Here is an 18,746-nt window from a genome sequence, read left to right on the forward strand (position 1 = left end):
GGTCTCAGTATCTATGTGGACCTGTTTCTTCTCTAGCATTGAAATAAGAAGTTGTGACTTGAAATGAAGGCTTTCCTATCTGCTGCCAAGGTTATGGAGAGGTGTTGGTGTCACGAATGAAATGAAAGCTTACGCAAAGAAATAACTTTAAAATCATTTTTAAAGTTTTCAGCAAACTTTTAATATTTACCTAGAAAACATCTGCAATTGGCATCATTTCTGAACAGGCCAGGTTATCCTGAAAAGCTTTTCACATCGTCTCAAGTATAAATATTATGATACAAAAAACTAAAACTAAAAATAAAAATAAAAATAAAACCCCCTCCAAACCCAACCCCTTGTGCTCACATTCAGTGGCGCGGCATCATGCTGTCTAATCACAGCCTCCTCACTCTGCTCCCAGCCAGACTACAGCTCTAGAAGACAGGCAGCAGGATGCTTCTGGCCCACACTGTGCTTTAATATTTATTTTTTTCCTTGCCAGCGCTGGGAACCCAGGAAAGGATGTCTGAAGGGTGTTGAGATGAGCTGACTGGCTGTTGAGGTGCTCAGAGGTGTGGGCTAAGGAAGGAGCTGGTGGCCACGGCAGTGATGAAGGCACCACTTCCATCGGCAGCAACTTCAGCAGCAGTTGCCTGGGTTCTGGGTAGGAGCTCGAGTTGTGGATGTGGAGGGCAGAGAGCTGAGGAGCATTTTTTGGGCTGGTGCTAACAGTGCAGCCTTGTGCTGTGGAGCCATGACTGCAGGCTCATTGCACATCATCTCAGGACATCACCAGAACGGGTCTAGCTCAGACAGGAGCTACTTCACTCAAACATCATGAGAACAATTGATACCTAGGAAGGCTGAGCTTTTTTTCTTTCTGTATTTTACAGTAGCTATGAATAAACCCAACGAGCAGCAGCATCCTAACCTATCTTATCTGCCATGCAGATCATTACTATATTTCACCTACTTACTGACAAATGGTTCATGTTTGCAATAATAAGCCCATCAGCTGCTCCGGCTGACTTTTTACACAGCATCTGAATTGATTTTAAGTCACTTTGACTTTTAAATTAAATTATCTCATGCGTAGAAACAAAAGATGCAGAAGAACTCAGCAAGGATTCACAGTAATCAAGTACTTTTTAACACACACATATATTAAGCTTTAAATCAAAAACAAATCTTCCCCATTTTTTTTTATATATGCACTCTATACGATGCAACGAACATTAGCATGGTCTAGCTCTCAGCCACGCGGTGCTCTGCCTGTTATACAATGTCTGCTCTACTGCTCTACTTTTTCCCTTTTTAACAAATGCAGGTAGACTAGACTCTTTAAAAGAAATACAAGCTGGCCATAGCACTGTGGCTGAGCTGCCCTCCATACAAAGGAATTCTAGTTTTGTTACATTAGGAAAGAGAAAAATAGTACTGTTTTGGGGTCTTAGATGATCTTGTTCTCCAGGGCTTCAATCCTTTTTGCCACAGCTTCCAGTGAGCGAGAGTTAAGGGGAAAAATGACAGTGCACATGAGTGATTCATTGCTCAAATCTCCCCTGCACAGATAGCGAGTGGAGCTGCCTTGCTGAGAGCAGGTAGCAGAGGAATGCTGCCATCATCTACCCTGGCATTTCCACAGCTGTTCGGGTTGATGAACTTTTACTGAAGGTAGAAAGTGTTTATGCATGCACACACACTCACACGCACCTATAAATTTACTTTAAATATAAGAATGGTTGGTGTGTGTTTTGATCGGTTGAGAGAATTTCTGGCCTTGAGCAGTATGGGTTGCATGAAGAGCAGAGCACGCTGCTTTTCTTAGAGTTACGCTGTCTTGCAATTTTCTGCTCTTTTCATTAATTGCTTTTCATGATGTGCCTGCGAGCGGCAACCCACTAGGTGAGAACTGCTAATTTACTCTGACCTTTTGCTTAATATAAGTCACGGATTTCACTCAATTTGATTTAAAGAGGAGAAAACATACTGTGTAACTGAAAGAGCAAGCCACAGAAATGTGTGTATAAATTAAAATATTGTTTCTAAAATGATATTCTCTCCTAATTTTCAATAATGAAGTCTCTTCCTAACCATTTTGTGAGTTGCTCCAGTGTTTCACTAACTCCTCTCTGCGTGAGACGTTTGAATCTTATTCACATTTCTTTTTCTTTTCCTTATTTCCTTATTCTTTTCCTTATTTCTCTTCCAAGAATTCCCAGTGTTTGTGCAATACTGTAGAATCATTAAGGTTGGAAAAAACCTCTAAGATCATCTGGTCCAACTGTCCACCTACCACCAATATTGCCCACTATACCACGTCCCTAAGTGCCACACCTCACTTTTCTCAAACACCTCCAGGGACAGCAACTTCACCACTCACCTGGGCAGCATGTTCCAGTACCTCACCACTCTTTCTGAGAAGAAATTCTTCCTATGCCTCACTTCCTATTGCTGTTACCTGGGAGAAGAGGTTGACCCCTACCTCGCCACAATCTCCTTTCAGGTAGGTGTAGAGAGCAGTGAGGTGTCCCCGAGCCTGCTCTTCTCCATATGGAGCCATCCCAGTTCCCTCAGCTACTCCCCAGAGCACTGTGCTCCAGACCCCTCACAGCTCCGTTCCCTTCTCTGGACACAGTCCAGGGCCTCGATGTCTTTCTTGCAGTGAGGGGCCCAGCACTGAACACAGCACTGAGGTGCGGTCCCACCAGTGCCAGCACACAGGGATGATCAGCTCCTGCTCCTGCTGGCTGCGCTGCTGCTGACACAACTAGGATGCTGCTGGGCTCCTTGGCCACCTGGGCATTCTGCTGGCTCATGTTCAGCCGAGTGTCACCAACAGCCACGTGTCCTTTTCCTCCTTGCAACTCTCAGCCACTCTGCCCTCAGCCTGCAGCACTGCGTGGGGCTGTTGTAGCCAAAGTGCAGGACCCAATGCTTGGTCAGTTAAGATATCAAACAGGGCCAGCCCCAGTACAGACCCCTGTGGAACACCACCTGTGACTGGTTGCCAGTCGAATGTAATTCCATTCACCACCACTCTCTGGGCCCAGCCCTCCAGCCAGTTCTTTACCCAGCAAAGAATGTACCCATCAAAGCCACGGGCTGCCAGCTTCTCCAGGAAAATACTGTGGGAGACAGTGTCAAAAGCTTTGGTGAAGTCTAGGTAGACTACATCAACAGCCTTTCCCTCATCTACCAAGACAGTCACCTGGTCATAGAAGGAGATAATATTGGTCAAGCAGGACCTGCCTGTCATGAACCTGGCTGGACCTGATCCCTTGGTTGTCCCTCACATGGTGTGTGATCACACTCAAGATGATCTGTTCTATAACCTTCCCTGGCACTGAGGTCAGGCTGACAGGCCTGTAGTTCCCCGGATCCTCCTTATGACCCTTCTTATAGATGGGCATCACTTTGGCAAGTCTCCAGTCATCTTAGACCTCTCCAGTTGACCAGGAATGCTGATAGATGGTGGAAAGTGGATTAGCAATCACCTCTGCCAGCTCCCTCACCACCTCAGGTGGATGCAACAGAATATGACAGAATCCAGAAGGAAATGGGTGGTCCTGGCCCAGCAAACTCCCCATAGACACATCCTTTATGGTTTAGTGGGTATGGTGGTGGTGGATTAATGATTGGACTTGATGAACTTAGAGGTCTTTTCCAACCTTAATGATTCTATGATTCTATGATTCTGTGACCAAATGCAATCCCACAGACACATGGGATTAAATTTACCTCACTGAAGACATTTGCAGTGAGCTGTTATGTGAGACAGTGAGCAGTTTCTCAGCACTGGAGTTTGACCAGCGGAGAGAAATTGGACCTACACAGTGCAATTCCCCTGACCTTACCAAGACCACCAACTATATGATCAGAAGCATTGTGCTGTAGAAGACTCTATTTTTGACAGTTCTTTGGGGAATTTAGGCAGCCAGATCAAGTATTTGCATTGTAGATATTTACCATTGTATAAAAAGTATTGCATCTACAGAGCGTTAGTGACTTATCAGTTGCATGCACCAGTATTTTTGTTTTTTTTTCCTTCTCACAGGCCAGTGGTAGCCACTGCTGCTCTCAGTCCTCCCATTCTGGCTGCATCACAGGACCTGCAGCACGCAGAGACAGCAGCAATATCCCATACAAGAACCATGCTTCCACACTTCTGGCATTGGCATAATTTAAATGTCTTCCTAAAAACTGACCTGTGTCCTGGTGTCTGCATCTCACTACTACTGCCTCCAGTGATTTAGCATATTCTACTTCGTCTCTATTGCTTTCAGTCTATTTAGTATTTTGTGTCAGACTAGTATCTTGAGCTCTGGTGCAGGAATTCTTCCTCTTGGACACATTCAGAACCCAAGTGCCTACTTTCCCAACTTCCCGACTGTTATCTAACCTCTTTTCCCCATGGATAGACTTTCTCAGCTGGTCCGTCCAGAAAGTCCACCCCAGCCCACTGGGTGCTGAACAAAGAGCTTCCAAAGGATATATTTCCGTTGCAATGTATTGATGAGTTCTTCTACTTTTGTCTGGAACTTCACAATAGATTTGCATTCGCATGGATCTTCCTCTGTGGACCAGAGTATCAAGAAGATGTGTTAAGTGACACAAAAAAGAATTAGAATCACTGAGATAAAATAAAGCAAGTCATATTCTTTGTCGTAAATGTGAAGGAAATTAAAATACCATTCCTCCTAATTATCAACTGATCACTTCTGCCTTTAACCTCAGATGACTAGAGACTCTTACACTTTATTGCATACAGGACAGGCTCTGTGGAAGAATTCTTTCCTGGGCTTCCAGTTCCCTGAATACCCACTGAGATCTATTACTAATCCTTAAAGTATGCCCTAAAAATTTGAATCTGACCAAATACAGTGCTCAGAACAATCTCTGTTTGTCAGTTCCTTTCTCAATGACATCACCATGGTGGGTCATACTCTTTGCTGCTCATAAACTTATGCAAAATAAAAATTTGGAGGCACTGTTTGCAATCTGAGAGTCAAGAATTGTTCGAGCTTTGCTTCAGGGCTCAATTTCTTGAGTAGACAAAGCAATGTACATTCATAAGCTTGATAATCCTTCCACTCCCAGATTCCAAGCCTTGGTGTTCTCCGAATGCTGTGAGTAAACCTCCCCCCCCTTCCCAGTCCCCCACTCTCACCAACGCAGATTTTCATTTGCAGCTTCTTTCCAATATTGCTGATGGTTCTGAAGTCGGCTGTGTAGAAGTAGTGCTCAGCTACTGGCTCGGAAGCAATTTCCCTCAGCTCATCTTCCACTGCATTACCAACTCCCACAGCAAACATCCTAAAGCCTGTAAGCAATAAGAACCTGTCAGTTGGCACCAGCCCATCAACTTGTACATCCCTGTCTGCCTTCTGCACCTCCATGCAACTCTACAGTTGTTAAGTGGAAAACTAACTCCCTTACTCTCTACTATTATAGACTTATTTCAGGTCATTTGGAGTTCCAAAATATTTTGCAGGCAAAGTTTTACTAGACTTATCTAGGTAATGACCACTGTCACCACAAGAGCAATGATTTGGAGATACAAGAAAGGAAAGATCATTACAACACCTTGACAGGATAATGCATCCAACTAATAGGGAAGCAATGATACAGCAAAAGGAAACAGTGGAATTTTTCAAAATAGCCTGCAGCCACCATTCATCAGCCTTTGTCGTAGCAAAGTCCCCTCTGCAATGGAGACCTGTACGTTCAGTAAAACTGTACTTGGATTGCTTTCCAATATTGCAACTCGTATTGTCTATCAAGACTAATCCATTCTATAAGTTAAGAACATGGGCCCAGTTACTATGCTTCACTATCAGGGATTGATTGCTACCTCTGTCTTAAACCCTGTTTCTACCAAACCCAACTGTAGTTTGCCCCTTGACTTGAATGGTGATACTAGGTCAAGACTTTAGTAATGCTTTCCCTCCCTCCCCTTTTTGCCTCGTCTTTCTTCCTCTGAATCTTTTCAGTTTTTTTTTTTTTTTTTCCCCAGTGTTCAACTCAAGGAACATGTTTGGAATCTAGGTATAAGTATCTTGTTATTTATTTCAGTGAAATGACTTACCAACGGATATTAGGGATACCTGTGTAGGGAGAAGAGAGGAGGAGAAAACAAGGCCTGAAGTCTTGTTTCTATGCATACAGATTATAAGGACCTTTTGTTTTCTAAGGGCTGAACATCCACATAACCTGTCAACTTGTTTAGTAAACATCAGCATTTCATGACCTTGTACTTGACCTGCTATTATGTGCTAGCCTTTAGTCCTATCTAGTTGTTGAGACCAAATTTAAAAGGAAATGAAGGATTTAGCAATTCATGAACTTATTCACACAGGCTGCATCCATTTAACACAGTGATGGCAGAAGACCAGGAACTTGTTCAGCAGGAGGTCAGCAAAGGGGCAGATCTCAATATAGTTGTACTTTGTACAACTGATAGTAGATGCAGTGCCTGGTCCAAGGGAGAAATGAACCACTGAGAATTCAGTAGACCTACCTAAATCTTTGGCTTTCTTAGCAGCATCAGTGATGTAATCTTGTGACCGTCCATCTGTGAAGACTATGCCCACCTTGGGAACCCCAGGCCTAGCTCCATTAGCAATGGAAAAGGAACTGTCCACGAGGTACTTCAGAGCCTGGCCTGTCATTGTGCCTTTCTCCATGTAGGCCATTTTCTTGACTGCTGCTTTGATGTCCTTCTTGTTCTTGAACTGTCCCAGAGGAAACTCCTGCCTGACAGAGCTGGAGTACTGAACCAGGCCAACCTGGGCCTGCTTCTCTGACACCTCCAGTGATTCCACAATTTGGTTGATGAATTTCTTCACCAGCTCGAAGTTCTCAGGCCGAACGCTCTTGGAGCCATCGATCAGGAAAACGAGATCCAAGGCAGATCCTGACCCACCACTGCAAGCTGAAGCAAAATAAGAGAAGGGAGAGACAGCAACTAAGCAAAATAAGAGAAGGGGAAGACAGTAACTAAGATTCTGCTTAATTATATAGGAAAATGTAACCCTAATACCATTTTATTGCTAATGAAATATGCTAAATAAATAAAAAATCAGCAACAGTTCACACTCAATTTCAAAATAATCCTTGGTTATATATTTGAGGTTTCCTTTTCTTCCTTTTCTGAACAGAACATGCCCGCCCTGTCTCAACCTTACCGCTATCCTACCATGGCAGATCACAGCTCAGCTCAGTGCAAATGGAAATCATTATGTACCACTGCAGGTCTTCCCATCGTTGTTCAGTGTGAAGCCCTCTTTACAAGCACACTTGTACGATCCTGGGGTGCTGATACAGATCTGCTCGCAGTCGTGGTCGCCAGTGGCACACAGGTCTGACACCACTGCAAGAAAAAGGGCAGATTGAAATCAAAGATCGTGCCAAGGCTTCTCAACCAGAGGATACGCTGCCTGTGAAGAAAGCATCATATTTGTTCTACACACTTATTGATAACTAAACCCACCCTGCAGCAATACAAAGCAACAGGAAGTCATTACTCAGAGACAGCCATCGAGGTAGAAGAAGCAAAGAGAAGTTGTGACAAGTCTCTGGGTTCCAAGGCACAGCTAGGACTAGATGTAGTCTCCACACTGAGGGCAAAAACCATCTGTCTGTCAGGCATATCACAATGTACCTCACTCTTCAAATATATGGGATGAGATTTGGTTTCCAGACTACCATCTGGACTGGCCAATACCCATTTTTTTCCAGCTATATGGTACAATTATGATTCACGAGTGCCATGTACAGCTGCTGTTTCTGGATGGGATTCATGCCCGAACACACTTGGAATTCATTTCAGAGCTATCCTTGCACGTGCAACTCTCAGAATTGCTCTTTACAAATATTTCTGTAACCATGCAGCTGGCTCTAACCCTGTGCTCTCAGGTTGAGTTCTTTGAAGGCTGCAGAGATTTTATGAGCCTAACTAGTAGCTGGATCAGTAAGGCTCTCCCTTTTTCTGTGCCTGTTGAGCACTGTGGGAAGCAGTTGGACAGTGCTGCACAGTTCTTCCTGCTGTTGGTGGCCACAAACAGCTTTGCAATAGCAGGTGGTGTTTGGGTACATCTCCAAGGACAGCTCTGTGCAGCTGCTTGCATAGCATGATAACAACCCACTTGGCAGTTAATGTGTTGCTGCTCTCTGTTAGCTGTAATAATCCCTAGCACAGTGCTTCCCTCAATTGCAGCTCTGAGGGTTTTTACCATGGGGAGAACTTTGTTATCTGCATGTTACACATTTGAAAAGCAAGGCACAGAAAGATTTTTTTTCCCTCTGTCTTTTTGAATGACACCAATGCCAGAGCTTCCAAACACACTGTCAGGCCTCTCTGTCTCCGGCTGACTCCTGACTCCAGGGCAGCCAGCATAAACTCCCACGAATATTCATGCCCTGGCTTCCGTCTTCTTGAATTTTGTCTCTGCTCCCCTTAGTATGTAGTGTTTGTTCATTTCTTTCATGAGCTTCTGCTGCTGTGACACCTGATTATAATATATGACTCACTTTGTATTCAAATTTTTCCTTCTTCCTACAAGAGGATGAAGTTTTCCTTGAAGGAAAGCCGCTCCCCCTGTTATTTTCAAGCTGAAAGTTGATCATGAAACTTTACACCTCTTGAAGAAATTGATCTCAGAGAGTTTTACAAGTCCATCTGCGTGCATAGGTTTGCAATGCCTTTCTGCAGGCACTGTGGTGCATCACACCTTTAAGAAGCGTTGCCACACTGTGCTTTGACAGGATGGGTGTGCAAAGCCCCCAGGCCCCTTCCCAACACACAGTGGTTATTTATAGACCACTTCCTACACGTTTGAAAGTAATAAAGCTTTCTCATTCCATTCACTGGTTCGTGTAGGAGTGTGTTCAAGAAACGTGTAGATCTGGTATTTAGGGACGTGGTTTAGTGGGCAATATTGGTGGTGGGTGGACAGTTGGACTAGATGATCTTCGAGGTCTTTTCCAACCTTAAGGATTCTCTGATTCTATAAGTGACTGTAGAATAGTCAGGCTCTTTTTATATCTTATGCAGAAATTATCAGATACTGCACCAACCAGGAGAGTTCCCCGCCCCATAGGTCTTCCAAAAATAACAGCACAGTCAGGGAGAGGTGGCTCAGTCTGCAGCAGGGAAGTGAAGCCAGCCCTTGTTTAAATAGGAACTCAGAAGATGATACTGGCAGGGGAAACTGCAAGCAAGATCGTCAGTACTGCCCTGTTACATTACACACAAGGGCAGTGATTTCAGCTGTTTAAAGATCATGTTTTCAAGGTTCATTTTCTCTAGAAGTACATGGATCTTGTTTACAAACTCTTCATACAAACGAAGCCTTCTTTAAAGAGACTTCTCTAGCCAAAACCTGAAATTCCCTAAACCTCAAATTCCTGAAAAGTGACTTCCATCTGAAGTCTCCTGTCTCCTCTCCATCCTCAGTTCTCCTGAAAGGTGAGCATCCATCTTCCATACTGTTTTGTTCTTCTGCACACCCAAATCCTTGGCAAAAGGAAGCAGATGGATGAAGGATGATCACATGTGAAACTTCCATGTGAAAAGCTTGCTGGAGGCCACTTGTACTTCTTGGCTAGGAACCCAAGGGGTGTGTGGCAAGGACTTACCACAGAACGCTTCTTGAAACTTGTGGGTCAGCTTCTCTATGACGCTGTAGCTCTCCACGTAGTCCACGTGGTCGTCCAGGGGCTCGCTTGCGATTTGCCGCAGCGTGTGCATGTCCACCCGGCCAACCCCGATGGCGAAGATCTCAATGCCAGCCTGCCTGGCTCTCGCTGACACGTCCTGCACTCCATCCTGGGGACGTCCATCGGTCACAACAATCGCCACCTGCACAGAGGAGGGCACAAACCAGGAGCATGCTTGGATGAGCATCCATACTGCTATTTCTTGTGGGTTTACTTCTTTACTAAAGGTGGTTTCACATTTCTAAAGTCAAAGAAGAAAGGAAATGCCACCTCCTCCCCCTCTTCCTGTTCTTCCTGAGATCACAGAAGCCATTCTCTTAATGTGTGGCTTGTCTCTTTCTGAGCTGCAAAGGTTAAACTGCGGTGGACTGGATTGTTTTAATTACGAGACATCTGGTGCATCTCAGCCCTAAGGAAAAGGTTACATTCTCCATAAGCAAATGAAGCCCAAGCCAAACTTTAACTCTCTTCATGAACCCCAGACAACACTAAGGACAACTCCGGGACTTTTATAGCACCTTTATCCATCTAAAAATCTCAAGAGATGTTATGGAAACATGAGGAGATTAGATTGCCTGGAGAAGTGATGGTGCCCCATCCCTAGAGACACCCAAGGTCAGGATGGACGGGGCCCTGAGCACCTGATGTTGCTGTGGGTGTCCCTGTTCATTGCTGGGAGTTGGACCAGATGGCCTTTAAGGGTCCATTCCCACTCAAATGATTCAATGACTAAGAGTCTAAAGCTTCCCCCCTTTTTAAAGATGGAGAAACTGAAGCAGAGAGAGGGGAAGTGGTCTGCCTGAGGTCGTAAGGTGTCGGTGCCAGCCATGATTTCTGATTCCTCATTCCACCACAAATGGCAGTGTGATATTCTGCACTGACAGACATCACTGTTAAAATACCAGCTGGCACAGGTGGGAACTGGATTCCGCTCTGGGAGGTGGCACCCTAAACTGCTGGAAAGCCTCCAAGAGCCCTGCTCCTGCTGTTAGGCTTTCTGTTTTCCTTGATGTTCTTCTTTTGCTAAATGACATTGTCACAAAACCTTCCTGCTCTTTCTTTAGCAATTCAGCTGCTCCTGTCACTTTTCCTTGCAATTGTTTCGTTGTGACACAAGTGTCAATACAATCAGCAGGAGCAGCTAGCTGCAAGCAGAGAACAAAAATCCACAGTGCAAGCAAATAGCAGGATGTAGAAAACATTATCTGCAGATACAATCGGGGAGACCCACCTGCTGCTCAGTTAGGACAGCGTGACAGCTGTTTTGCACCCTTAGCAGGGAGAAAAGTCATCTTCTAAGGTCAGGAGTGGGGTTCTCTGCCCCATGTCTCCAAGGGGCCCAGTTGGACTAGATGATCTTAGTTATCCTTTCCAAACCTTAATGATTCTGTGATTCTATGAAGTGTCTCCTTCCCCCTCTGCTCGCTCTTCTGCAGTGGAGTGGCTGAATGTTGCACCCCGAGCATTTCCAGTGCTCAAGCAGTCTGCTGCCCTGTTCAGAGCTTTGCTTCCGTATGAAAGATGGGTGAAACTGGAAAAATGTAGAGCTTTTGTTTGGGTGAAGCAGCAGCCAGCCATGCAACCATGCCTTCTGCCAGGAGAGAGAGCCCTTGGCTCAGCAGCAGCGCTGGGACGCGCTGCCAATTAGAGCTTATCAAAAGCCAGAAGCCTGTCAGGAAACAAGATGTTCTATCAAGTGGCTTCTGCGAGGAGCACTATCCATGAGGAGGTTTCTGCCAGCACTGCATGTCTTTCTTGCAGCGTTTGTCACAGGACAGAAGTGTTCTGTGTCCTCCTGGCATTTCTCTGTCTAAAGAAAGGGATTCTCCCAGTTTAATCAGATCCTTAGGTTCTTCATATCAGAGTGGCTGAGCCCCAGATACAGTCCAGGAGACATCTGGTGGCAGCATCCACATCTGGATCTGATGAGGAAGGTTTTAATAACAAAACACAGCGCACTCAGAAGTTGTGTTGCTTTCTGACCTGCTGTTGGAATTGGGAGAGAACAACGTTTGGAGGCACAAAGAACCTGGATCAGGCGTCAGGAATTTATCAGTGAGCCCATGGCTGAAATGAACGTAACGTCCTCGTTTGCTAAGACACACGAGTATTCATGGGCATCCCTGGGTGGTCATAATTCACGGCACCATGTGCAGGCAATCCAGCAGCTAATGAGGCAGCAGCATCTCATGATGCAGTGTATTACATGAATGCTGTAACAGCACTGACAGGGGATTGGAAAGAAAGTTGAATAGCCCCCTGATTTGCTCAGCAATTTGACAATCCATTTGTTGTTCTTCCTGAAGAAAGATAAAAGTAATTGGGCACCCCTGTAGTTTTGATAGAGGTATAAAGAGACGTTACTTGAAGCTCCTGCAGAAACAAATAGTGTTTTTCCCCATCCTGTGGTGATATTTGCTGCATAGAGCACAGCAAGACTGCATAAATGATCTGGTCATGCTTTGACCAATCCCACGTGGTTGGAAATCCTAGTGCTTATTTCCATGAGGTCTTGCTGGATTTCTGTGGTGTAAAGGAGCAAGAGATGTGTCCAGTTGAAATTACTGTGGCCTATTCATCATCCGAGGCAAATGAGGGGCTCATCCTGAGCAGCATGAAGGTCTGAGGAGGGAGAGTTTGCTGGAATTACTTTATCTTACATTGGGACACCTTGGGCTGGAGGTACTGACCAATAATTAGTGCACTGAGATGGGAAATGAGCTTTTTTGCAAGGGTGTATTGGAAGAATAGAGAAGTAAATGGCCTTTTTGCCTATCAGTACTCAACAACAGTGGTCTGGCATTCAAACTGTTGGGATTTTTTTTGTGTGGAAGGCAAAACAGCTTTTTTGTTCATATATAGCTTTTTTTTTTTGTTTTGTTTCAAATACTGTAATAATTTCTAAAAAGGAGAAATGGATATTGTCATCCGGATACTTGTTGTTTCAGTTAAGTTGCCTGTTCTTGGGCTAAGCAGTACTCAACAAGAGAAACATTTCCTATAGCCTTTTTCTTCTGGATGGAAAATCACGAGATGGAAAGTCACTGAGAATGGCCATGGATGATCCTTCTTAGGGGTCACCTGCAGCTCCTGCTCTGCCCATGCGTTCCCAGCACTGGGTGCTCTGGCCAAGCTATCGCCTTCCAACTGGCTGCCTGGAATGGTTTCACTGGAAGAAATGTCTCTTGCTGTTGGATTTTCAGCTGGTGGCTCCTACGCTTGAGGAGTGATGTGATGGTGATGGCTGGTCAGAGGAGTTTCTTGGAAGCAAATTGCCAATGAAACTTCATGAAATTTTCTTGGAGTGTGATTTTCTTGACTTATCACTCTAGGCTTTCTTCCTATTGGGTCAAGCCAGACTTAGGTTAAAATATAGTAGGTTAAAATACAGAGAATCCTGCAATAAAAGACAATATGAGGTTGGATTCATTCACATTTGCAAGTTCCTTCTAGCTGAACAGGAGCACTAAAGCCAATCAACTGGATCATCTTTTTAGGAGATGGACTCATTTTTCAACGGTTTCTTGTGAATTCCAGTCCAGTCCAGCCTTCAGGTTGCTGATTTTTGGAGTTGGAGGATCTTTAGCAGTTTCTCACTCTTTGGTAATATTTTTGACTTGCCACCCCCAAGCATCTTTTCCATGCACTGCTCTGCCTTCCTTAGAGCTTTACTATCGGTGAGGGAAACTGAAAGTGTCTGATGTTCCAAAAATGTTGTAGTCAGGAGAAAAATCTCAGGCTTCCTCTCTCCATCATCTGGGCTCTTGTCCAGCTGCTGGAAAGCCCTCATTGCTTGCTAAAGCCTTTGCTTATTTTTCTGGTCTGATCTCATTGCAGACAGCCAGTGGAGCTGGCACTGGACAAAAAGGCCTGGGAAGCTCAGGATGTTTAGCTAAAACGCATATTGTCAATAATACACATTTTCCACATGCTCAGATTAGAGTTTTCCTGGTGACCGTCACTGGGCTGAGGTCTGGTTGCCTTCAGGGCCAAATCCAGCGGAACGGATGAGGTATCTGGGGAATATTTTTTTAAAGGCTGAGTTTCCTGGATGGGGAATCTGGGTCAGGAGTGGTGATGCCCATTGCAGCCAAGTGTGGGATTAATCTGATTTTATACCACAGCCTTAAATGTTAAATAGTCATTGAAGTCTGTGTACATGAAGAAAATACCCAGAATGGAAGACACAGCCATAGCCAGCCTATTAAAAACTCATGGAGCACTGGAGGACACAGAAACAGAACTTTGCTTTGTACATAGAACTGAAAAGGCCCATTTCAAAGGAAACTTTCAGAAGATTGTCTCACATTTCACTATGGTGGATTTGGAAGCATTTTTGTTACAATTTGCTGGGGAAGATGGCTATGAGTATGCTCATGCCTAGCAAACCTGGCTGAATCAATGTCTCAGGGCAGTGTGTTGCTCTCAGTGAGCGTGAGCCAATATTGTCCTACATAAAGAGAATCACTTTTTCTCCTTTTCTGATTTTCCTAACCGTTCCACAGTGTGTCGTGTGAAATAGGACTTCCAAGAAAGGGATAGTGTGCTTGACCTAGAGGTTGGCAACCATGCCTGTGGCAGGGGGTTGGAACTAGATGATCTTTGAGGTCCAACCCAAGCCATTCTATGATTCTATGGTTTCTTACCTTATTGATATTGGGAGATCTCAGCCTGGCCCCTTCTGAGTCACTAAAGGCCCGGCTGATGGCAAACTGGATGGCCAAGCCGGTCATGGTCCCCGTGGAGAGTGGCTCTATCCTCCGGACTGCCTGCAGGAGCCCGGCCTTGGTTTGGTGAGTCTTGAGGGAGAACTCATTCTTGACTGCACTGGCATAATTGATGACCCCGACCCGTGTGGAGTTGGGGCCCACGTCCAGGCCCTCGATCACCCGCGACAGGAAGACTTTGACTTTCTCGAACTCTTGCGGGCGCACGCTCCGAGAGCTGTCAATGATGAACACCAGGTCGGTGGGTTTGGTTCTGCACAGGGTGCCTGGGAAGGATAAGGAGGGAGAAGAAAAAGAAGAGAAAAATATGCAAGGAGGGAAAAAATCATTCCTCTTACAGCAGGCAGTTGAGGCTAGATGACCTGCGAGCTGCAATCCTTTCTCTCCCTATCTCAGAGGGACCCAGGGAGACCAGTTTAACCTAATATTTCCAAATGTTCTTTTTCCTTCCATAAAAAATTTCTGTAAGAAAAACACATTTAGCTGTTGACAATATGTACTCCTGCAGCAGCTCTGCACTTGTGGGAGTAGGTTACGCACTTGTCACACCGGGCCACTGCTAATGGCTATAGGAAACTTAATGGAAGGAGGAATTAAGCTGAACTAAAGCCTGTTATACACACTCCTGTATCAAAGAAGGTCTCAAAAGAACTCACTATGGTGTATAAGCAAGCTACATGGGTATTAATTAATGAGCTTGTGTCTTCGTCATGCATGACCAGAAGCAGGAATGAAACTCAGCAGTTCAGATTCAGTTGTGAATCACGACTCCCAGACTAACTAACCAACATAACACAATCCAGTCTTGTGTTTTTCAGCTAGTGGCACTAATAATGAAATAGAGCAAAGACCAGCACGGCTTTATTTCTGTGAGCTGGTGAGGGAGAACACAATAGAGAGATGTAGAACCATGCAATTGATTGTTAATCTCTACAAGCCAATAGTAAGGCATGAATATCCGCTGTAAAAGATAAATGGTATAAATGGGAAACATTAGCAATGCAAACAGCTGACTAATATTTTTCTTTCCAATTTCTCATTTTCATGCTGTTTTCCATCCTAATGTTCACCTGTGACAAAACATAAAAAGGACTGACATTTTTTATGAATTTCGGAATGAATTGACCCATTTTCCCCACCAGACCTATAGCATTCTGGTCTTTAGCTTTTTCTTTCATTTAACCTGCCTCTGTAGGGTCATCAAGTGCTCTGTTAAGATTTGATTTCTGCAGAGAGGGATGATACAGGTTATATCATAAGAGAGATTTCTGTGGACAGATTTTTAAATGTGAGCTTTTGGGCCAACAAATCTGTTCTAAATTATGACATAAATATTACAGCTAGTCCTCAGTGTGAAATCTAATGTGGCTTTCAGTCTTTCAGACACATGAAAATAAATACCCTGTGATATATCCATAAAGAGTATAATCAGGTTAGTTTCCTGAGGGACATGAATGCTGAATCTGCTTCTGGCTCCCAGAAAAGGTCTGAATGATGTGGTGTGCAGTAGAGAAGAGGGCAGTGGTTACACCATCAGGTGCTCTAGTTTCCACTAAAACACAATATTACCTTTTTCCCACAGGGGTGGCTTTCACTTTGCCACTGTAATTCATTGCAGAGGAAGGAAAAACTCGGTTGGCAGTCCACATTTCAAATCCCTTCAGCAGGGGTTGGTTGTGCCCATTTTACAGGAGATGCAAAGAAAATGCAAAGTCTTACAATCAGCTCCTCTACAAATAAAGCACGGATTCCCCTTTGCCACTGTGGCTAATGCATCTCATCTGCTTTGAGCGACAAACCAAACAAAAAAAACTTGTTTTTTCCCTTAGGAACAGTCAGATCGAATAGGAGATTTTTAGCATGTTTTCTTTTTGCATAGAAGCTCTTTGATAACATTTTAAATCTCTTTTTTTCTATGAAGGTGAAGTATATTTCAGGGAAATAGAACATATCAGATAGAAGTGCTGGGATTTAGCACACATCGGGCTCTGCAGGACAGATAGATCCCCAGAAGGTGACAGTTCTGGGTGACATCTTAACTCAGCATAGTTTATTTCAAAGTGGAATGAAACCAGAATTAAAATCCTCTGGTTTTAAAAACATCCACACCTGAAGCTATTCGGGCGCTGCTGAACGTCATGCATCAATTTAGCAGAAAATCTCTCTCAGGGCATCCTTGCCACTTTAATTAAAGGAACAGAAAACCTACCTAGTAATTCAGAATGAAAAGCTGTTTATTTTAGAAATAGTGATTGCTCATGGTAGGGCTGGGTTGAACAAGCGCTCTGTTCGGTCTCCTGGCTTCATGGAATCATCGAATCATTAAGGTTGAAAAGATCACTAAGATCATCGAGTCCAACCATCAACCCATGCCAACTGCAGCAGTGCATAGCGGCTCTGCAGCAAATAGAACTCCCCCTTTTTTTATCAGGAGAGATGGTCAGTACATCAGGGAACTGCCCTTGTACACAGCAGCTAATGGCACGTCTATTTTTCTTACTGTGGGCCCAGAGCTGCTGCTGGGGCTGGGGCCAACCCGGTGCTGCCTTTGCTGTGCTCTGCTCAACCTCCCACCTTCACTTTAAAGCCATGAAATGGGCAGGAGGAGTCCATCTCTGTGTCTGCCTAGGTGGAAAATAGTGGAGGAAGCTCTCTGCTTTTTGGTCAGAGGTTGGGTGTTGCTTCCTCCTTCAGCACCTTGCAGTCCCCAGCAGGTTGGTGACCAGAATTCGGGGACAGAGCCCACAGCATTCAGCTCCCACTTACCTCTGGGCTGAGGAGGTGCCCCCCAGACTCCGCAGCTCTGGAGGAGAAGCAGCAAAGAGAGTGGTAAGGTGGAGAAAATCCTGTCCATGGCTGTGGAGGAGCCGCCGGAGGTCGGATGCAGAATGGCACACGGGAGCCTTGGCCCTGAGGTATTAACCTGCCCTTCCTCGGGGAGGCATGGGGCCAGCCCCTGACACGTGTGAGGGGCTGGGGGGGCACCGAGGGGCGAGTGAGAAGGGCTGGGAGAAAATTTTACACGAAGGTGGGGAGGAGGTGGACGTCCAGCCCTGCCGGCCCCTCCACAATGGCTCCATTGCTCGGTGAAGGGGATGGGAAGCTATAAAGGGACCCACAGCTGCGCGGTATGTGGGGAATCTGGGCTGGGAACAGTGGGAGCAGTGAGGGCAGCCCTGGGGAGCTGGGGTTATCCTGTCGACCTCCAGCTCCCATCTGCATATCTTCGCTTCCCTTGCTTAATTTGTGGGCTGCAGCTCTGTCGCGGGAGGAAGGGAGAGGAAGAGGAGAGCAGACACAGGGGCAATGCGTGGGATACAGAACAAATTCCTTCCTGCAGGAAACAGTCACTGCTCTATGAGGCTGTGAGCAGGGGCAGAGCGAGAAAGAACGCAACAGTCTGAGCTAGATAAATAGACAAGCAGGACGGGATGGACAGGCAGATTATAAGTTTGATTTCTTTTTAACAGCGGAGCATTCAGGTCCTTACAGCTCCAGCCACAAGAAGCCAATAATCTGAGTCAACAAATAAGACCGATGATGCTGAGAGAGAGCAGAAATCCAATGTCTCCTTTCTGGAAGAACAGCAGGGAGATTTTGTACTAGAGTAAGAGGAATTTAACGACGGATCCATCGCAAAGCAGTGCATCTATTTTCTTTTTATTAACTGCTGTATTACACTGATTAAAGCCCTTGACATTGATGGATTGGTCTTTGCCCACCTTTCAGCTGCACCCTTGGAGCGCTCATGCATTGCATTGCATTGTGTTAGTGCAGCGCTGTGGCAAACCACCTGTGATCCAAAGGGTTGCTCTTCCCTCATTCAAATCTGTATTACTCCAGAAGTGCTTCAACAGACTGAGGGCTCCCGGAGAGAAGGGCTGGCTGGTTATGCAGGAAGGGACCTGCCCTTAGTGGGGCTGCCAGACTGTTCTTTGCTCATTCAACATTAAAAGTGTTGATTAAAATATTTAAAGATATTGCAGAGTGTGAGCAGGGATTAGTATGGAAAACACAAGCAGATCTTTGTGTGGGCGTGTGCATGGACAAAGACACTTGTATAAAAACTTTGCAAAAGCTTAAGCCTGTGAGTAGATGCATGTGCAAATGAAAATACATGCTCACAAACATGATTGCATATGTGTGCTTACATATACATTTGTATGTGTGCACATATATGAGAGTTATGCAGACATAACTCTCCTCCATGCACGATGTGTGCATGGATTTCTGTGAGTTCTAATGTGTGTAAATCCGGTGTGTGCTTATAGGATATCATTTGCCCCACAGATTTGTAGAACAGATACAGATACACAC

General features: G+C 45.0%; 1 protein-coding gene across 1 annotated transcript; it reads right to left on the reverse strand.

The window, feature by feature from the left end:
* On the reverse strand, window positions 214–18,069 carry MATN1 (matrilin 1, cartilage matrix protein). Its single transcript, XM_021375677.1, has 8 exons — window positions 17,196–18,069; window positions 14,349–14,695; window positions 9,622–9,844; window positions 7,229–7,354; window positions 6,503–6,916; window positions 5,153–5,305; window positions 4,478–4,558; window positions 214–1,482 (listed from the first exon to the last, which is right to left on the reverse strand). The coding sequence occupies exons 1-8, from the start codon at window positions 17,281–17,283 to the stop codon at window positions 1,433–1,435; spliced, it is 1,482 nt and encodes a 493-aa protein (XP_021231352.1). The 5' UTR covers window positions 17,284–18,069; the 3' UTR covers window positions 214–1,432.

Source organism: Numida meleagris, chromosome 22 (genome assembly GCF_002078875.1).
Source record: "Numida meleagris isolate 19003 breed g44 Domestic line chromosome 22, NumMel1.0, whole genome shotgun sequence".
In the NCBI taxonomy this organism is placed as follows: domain Eukaryota; kingdom Metazoa; phylum Chordata; class Aves; order Galliformes; family Numididae; genus Numida; species Numida meleagris.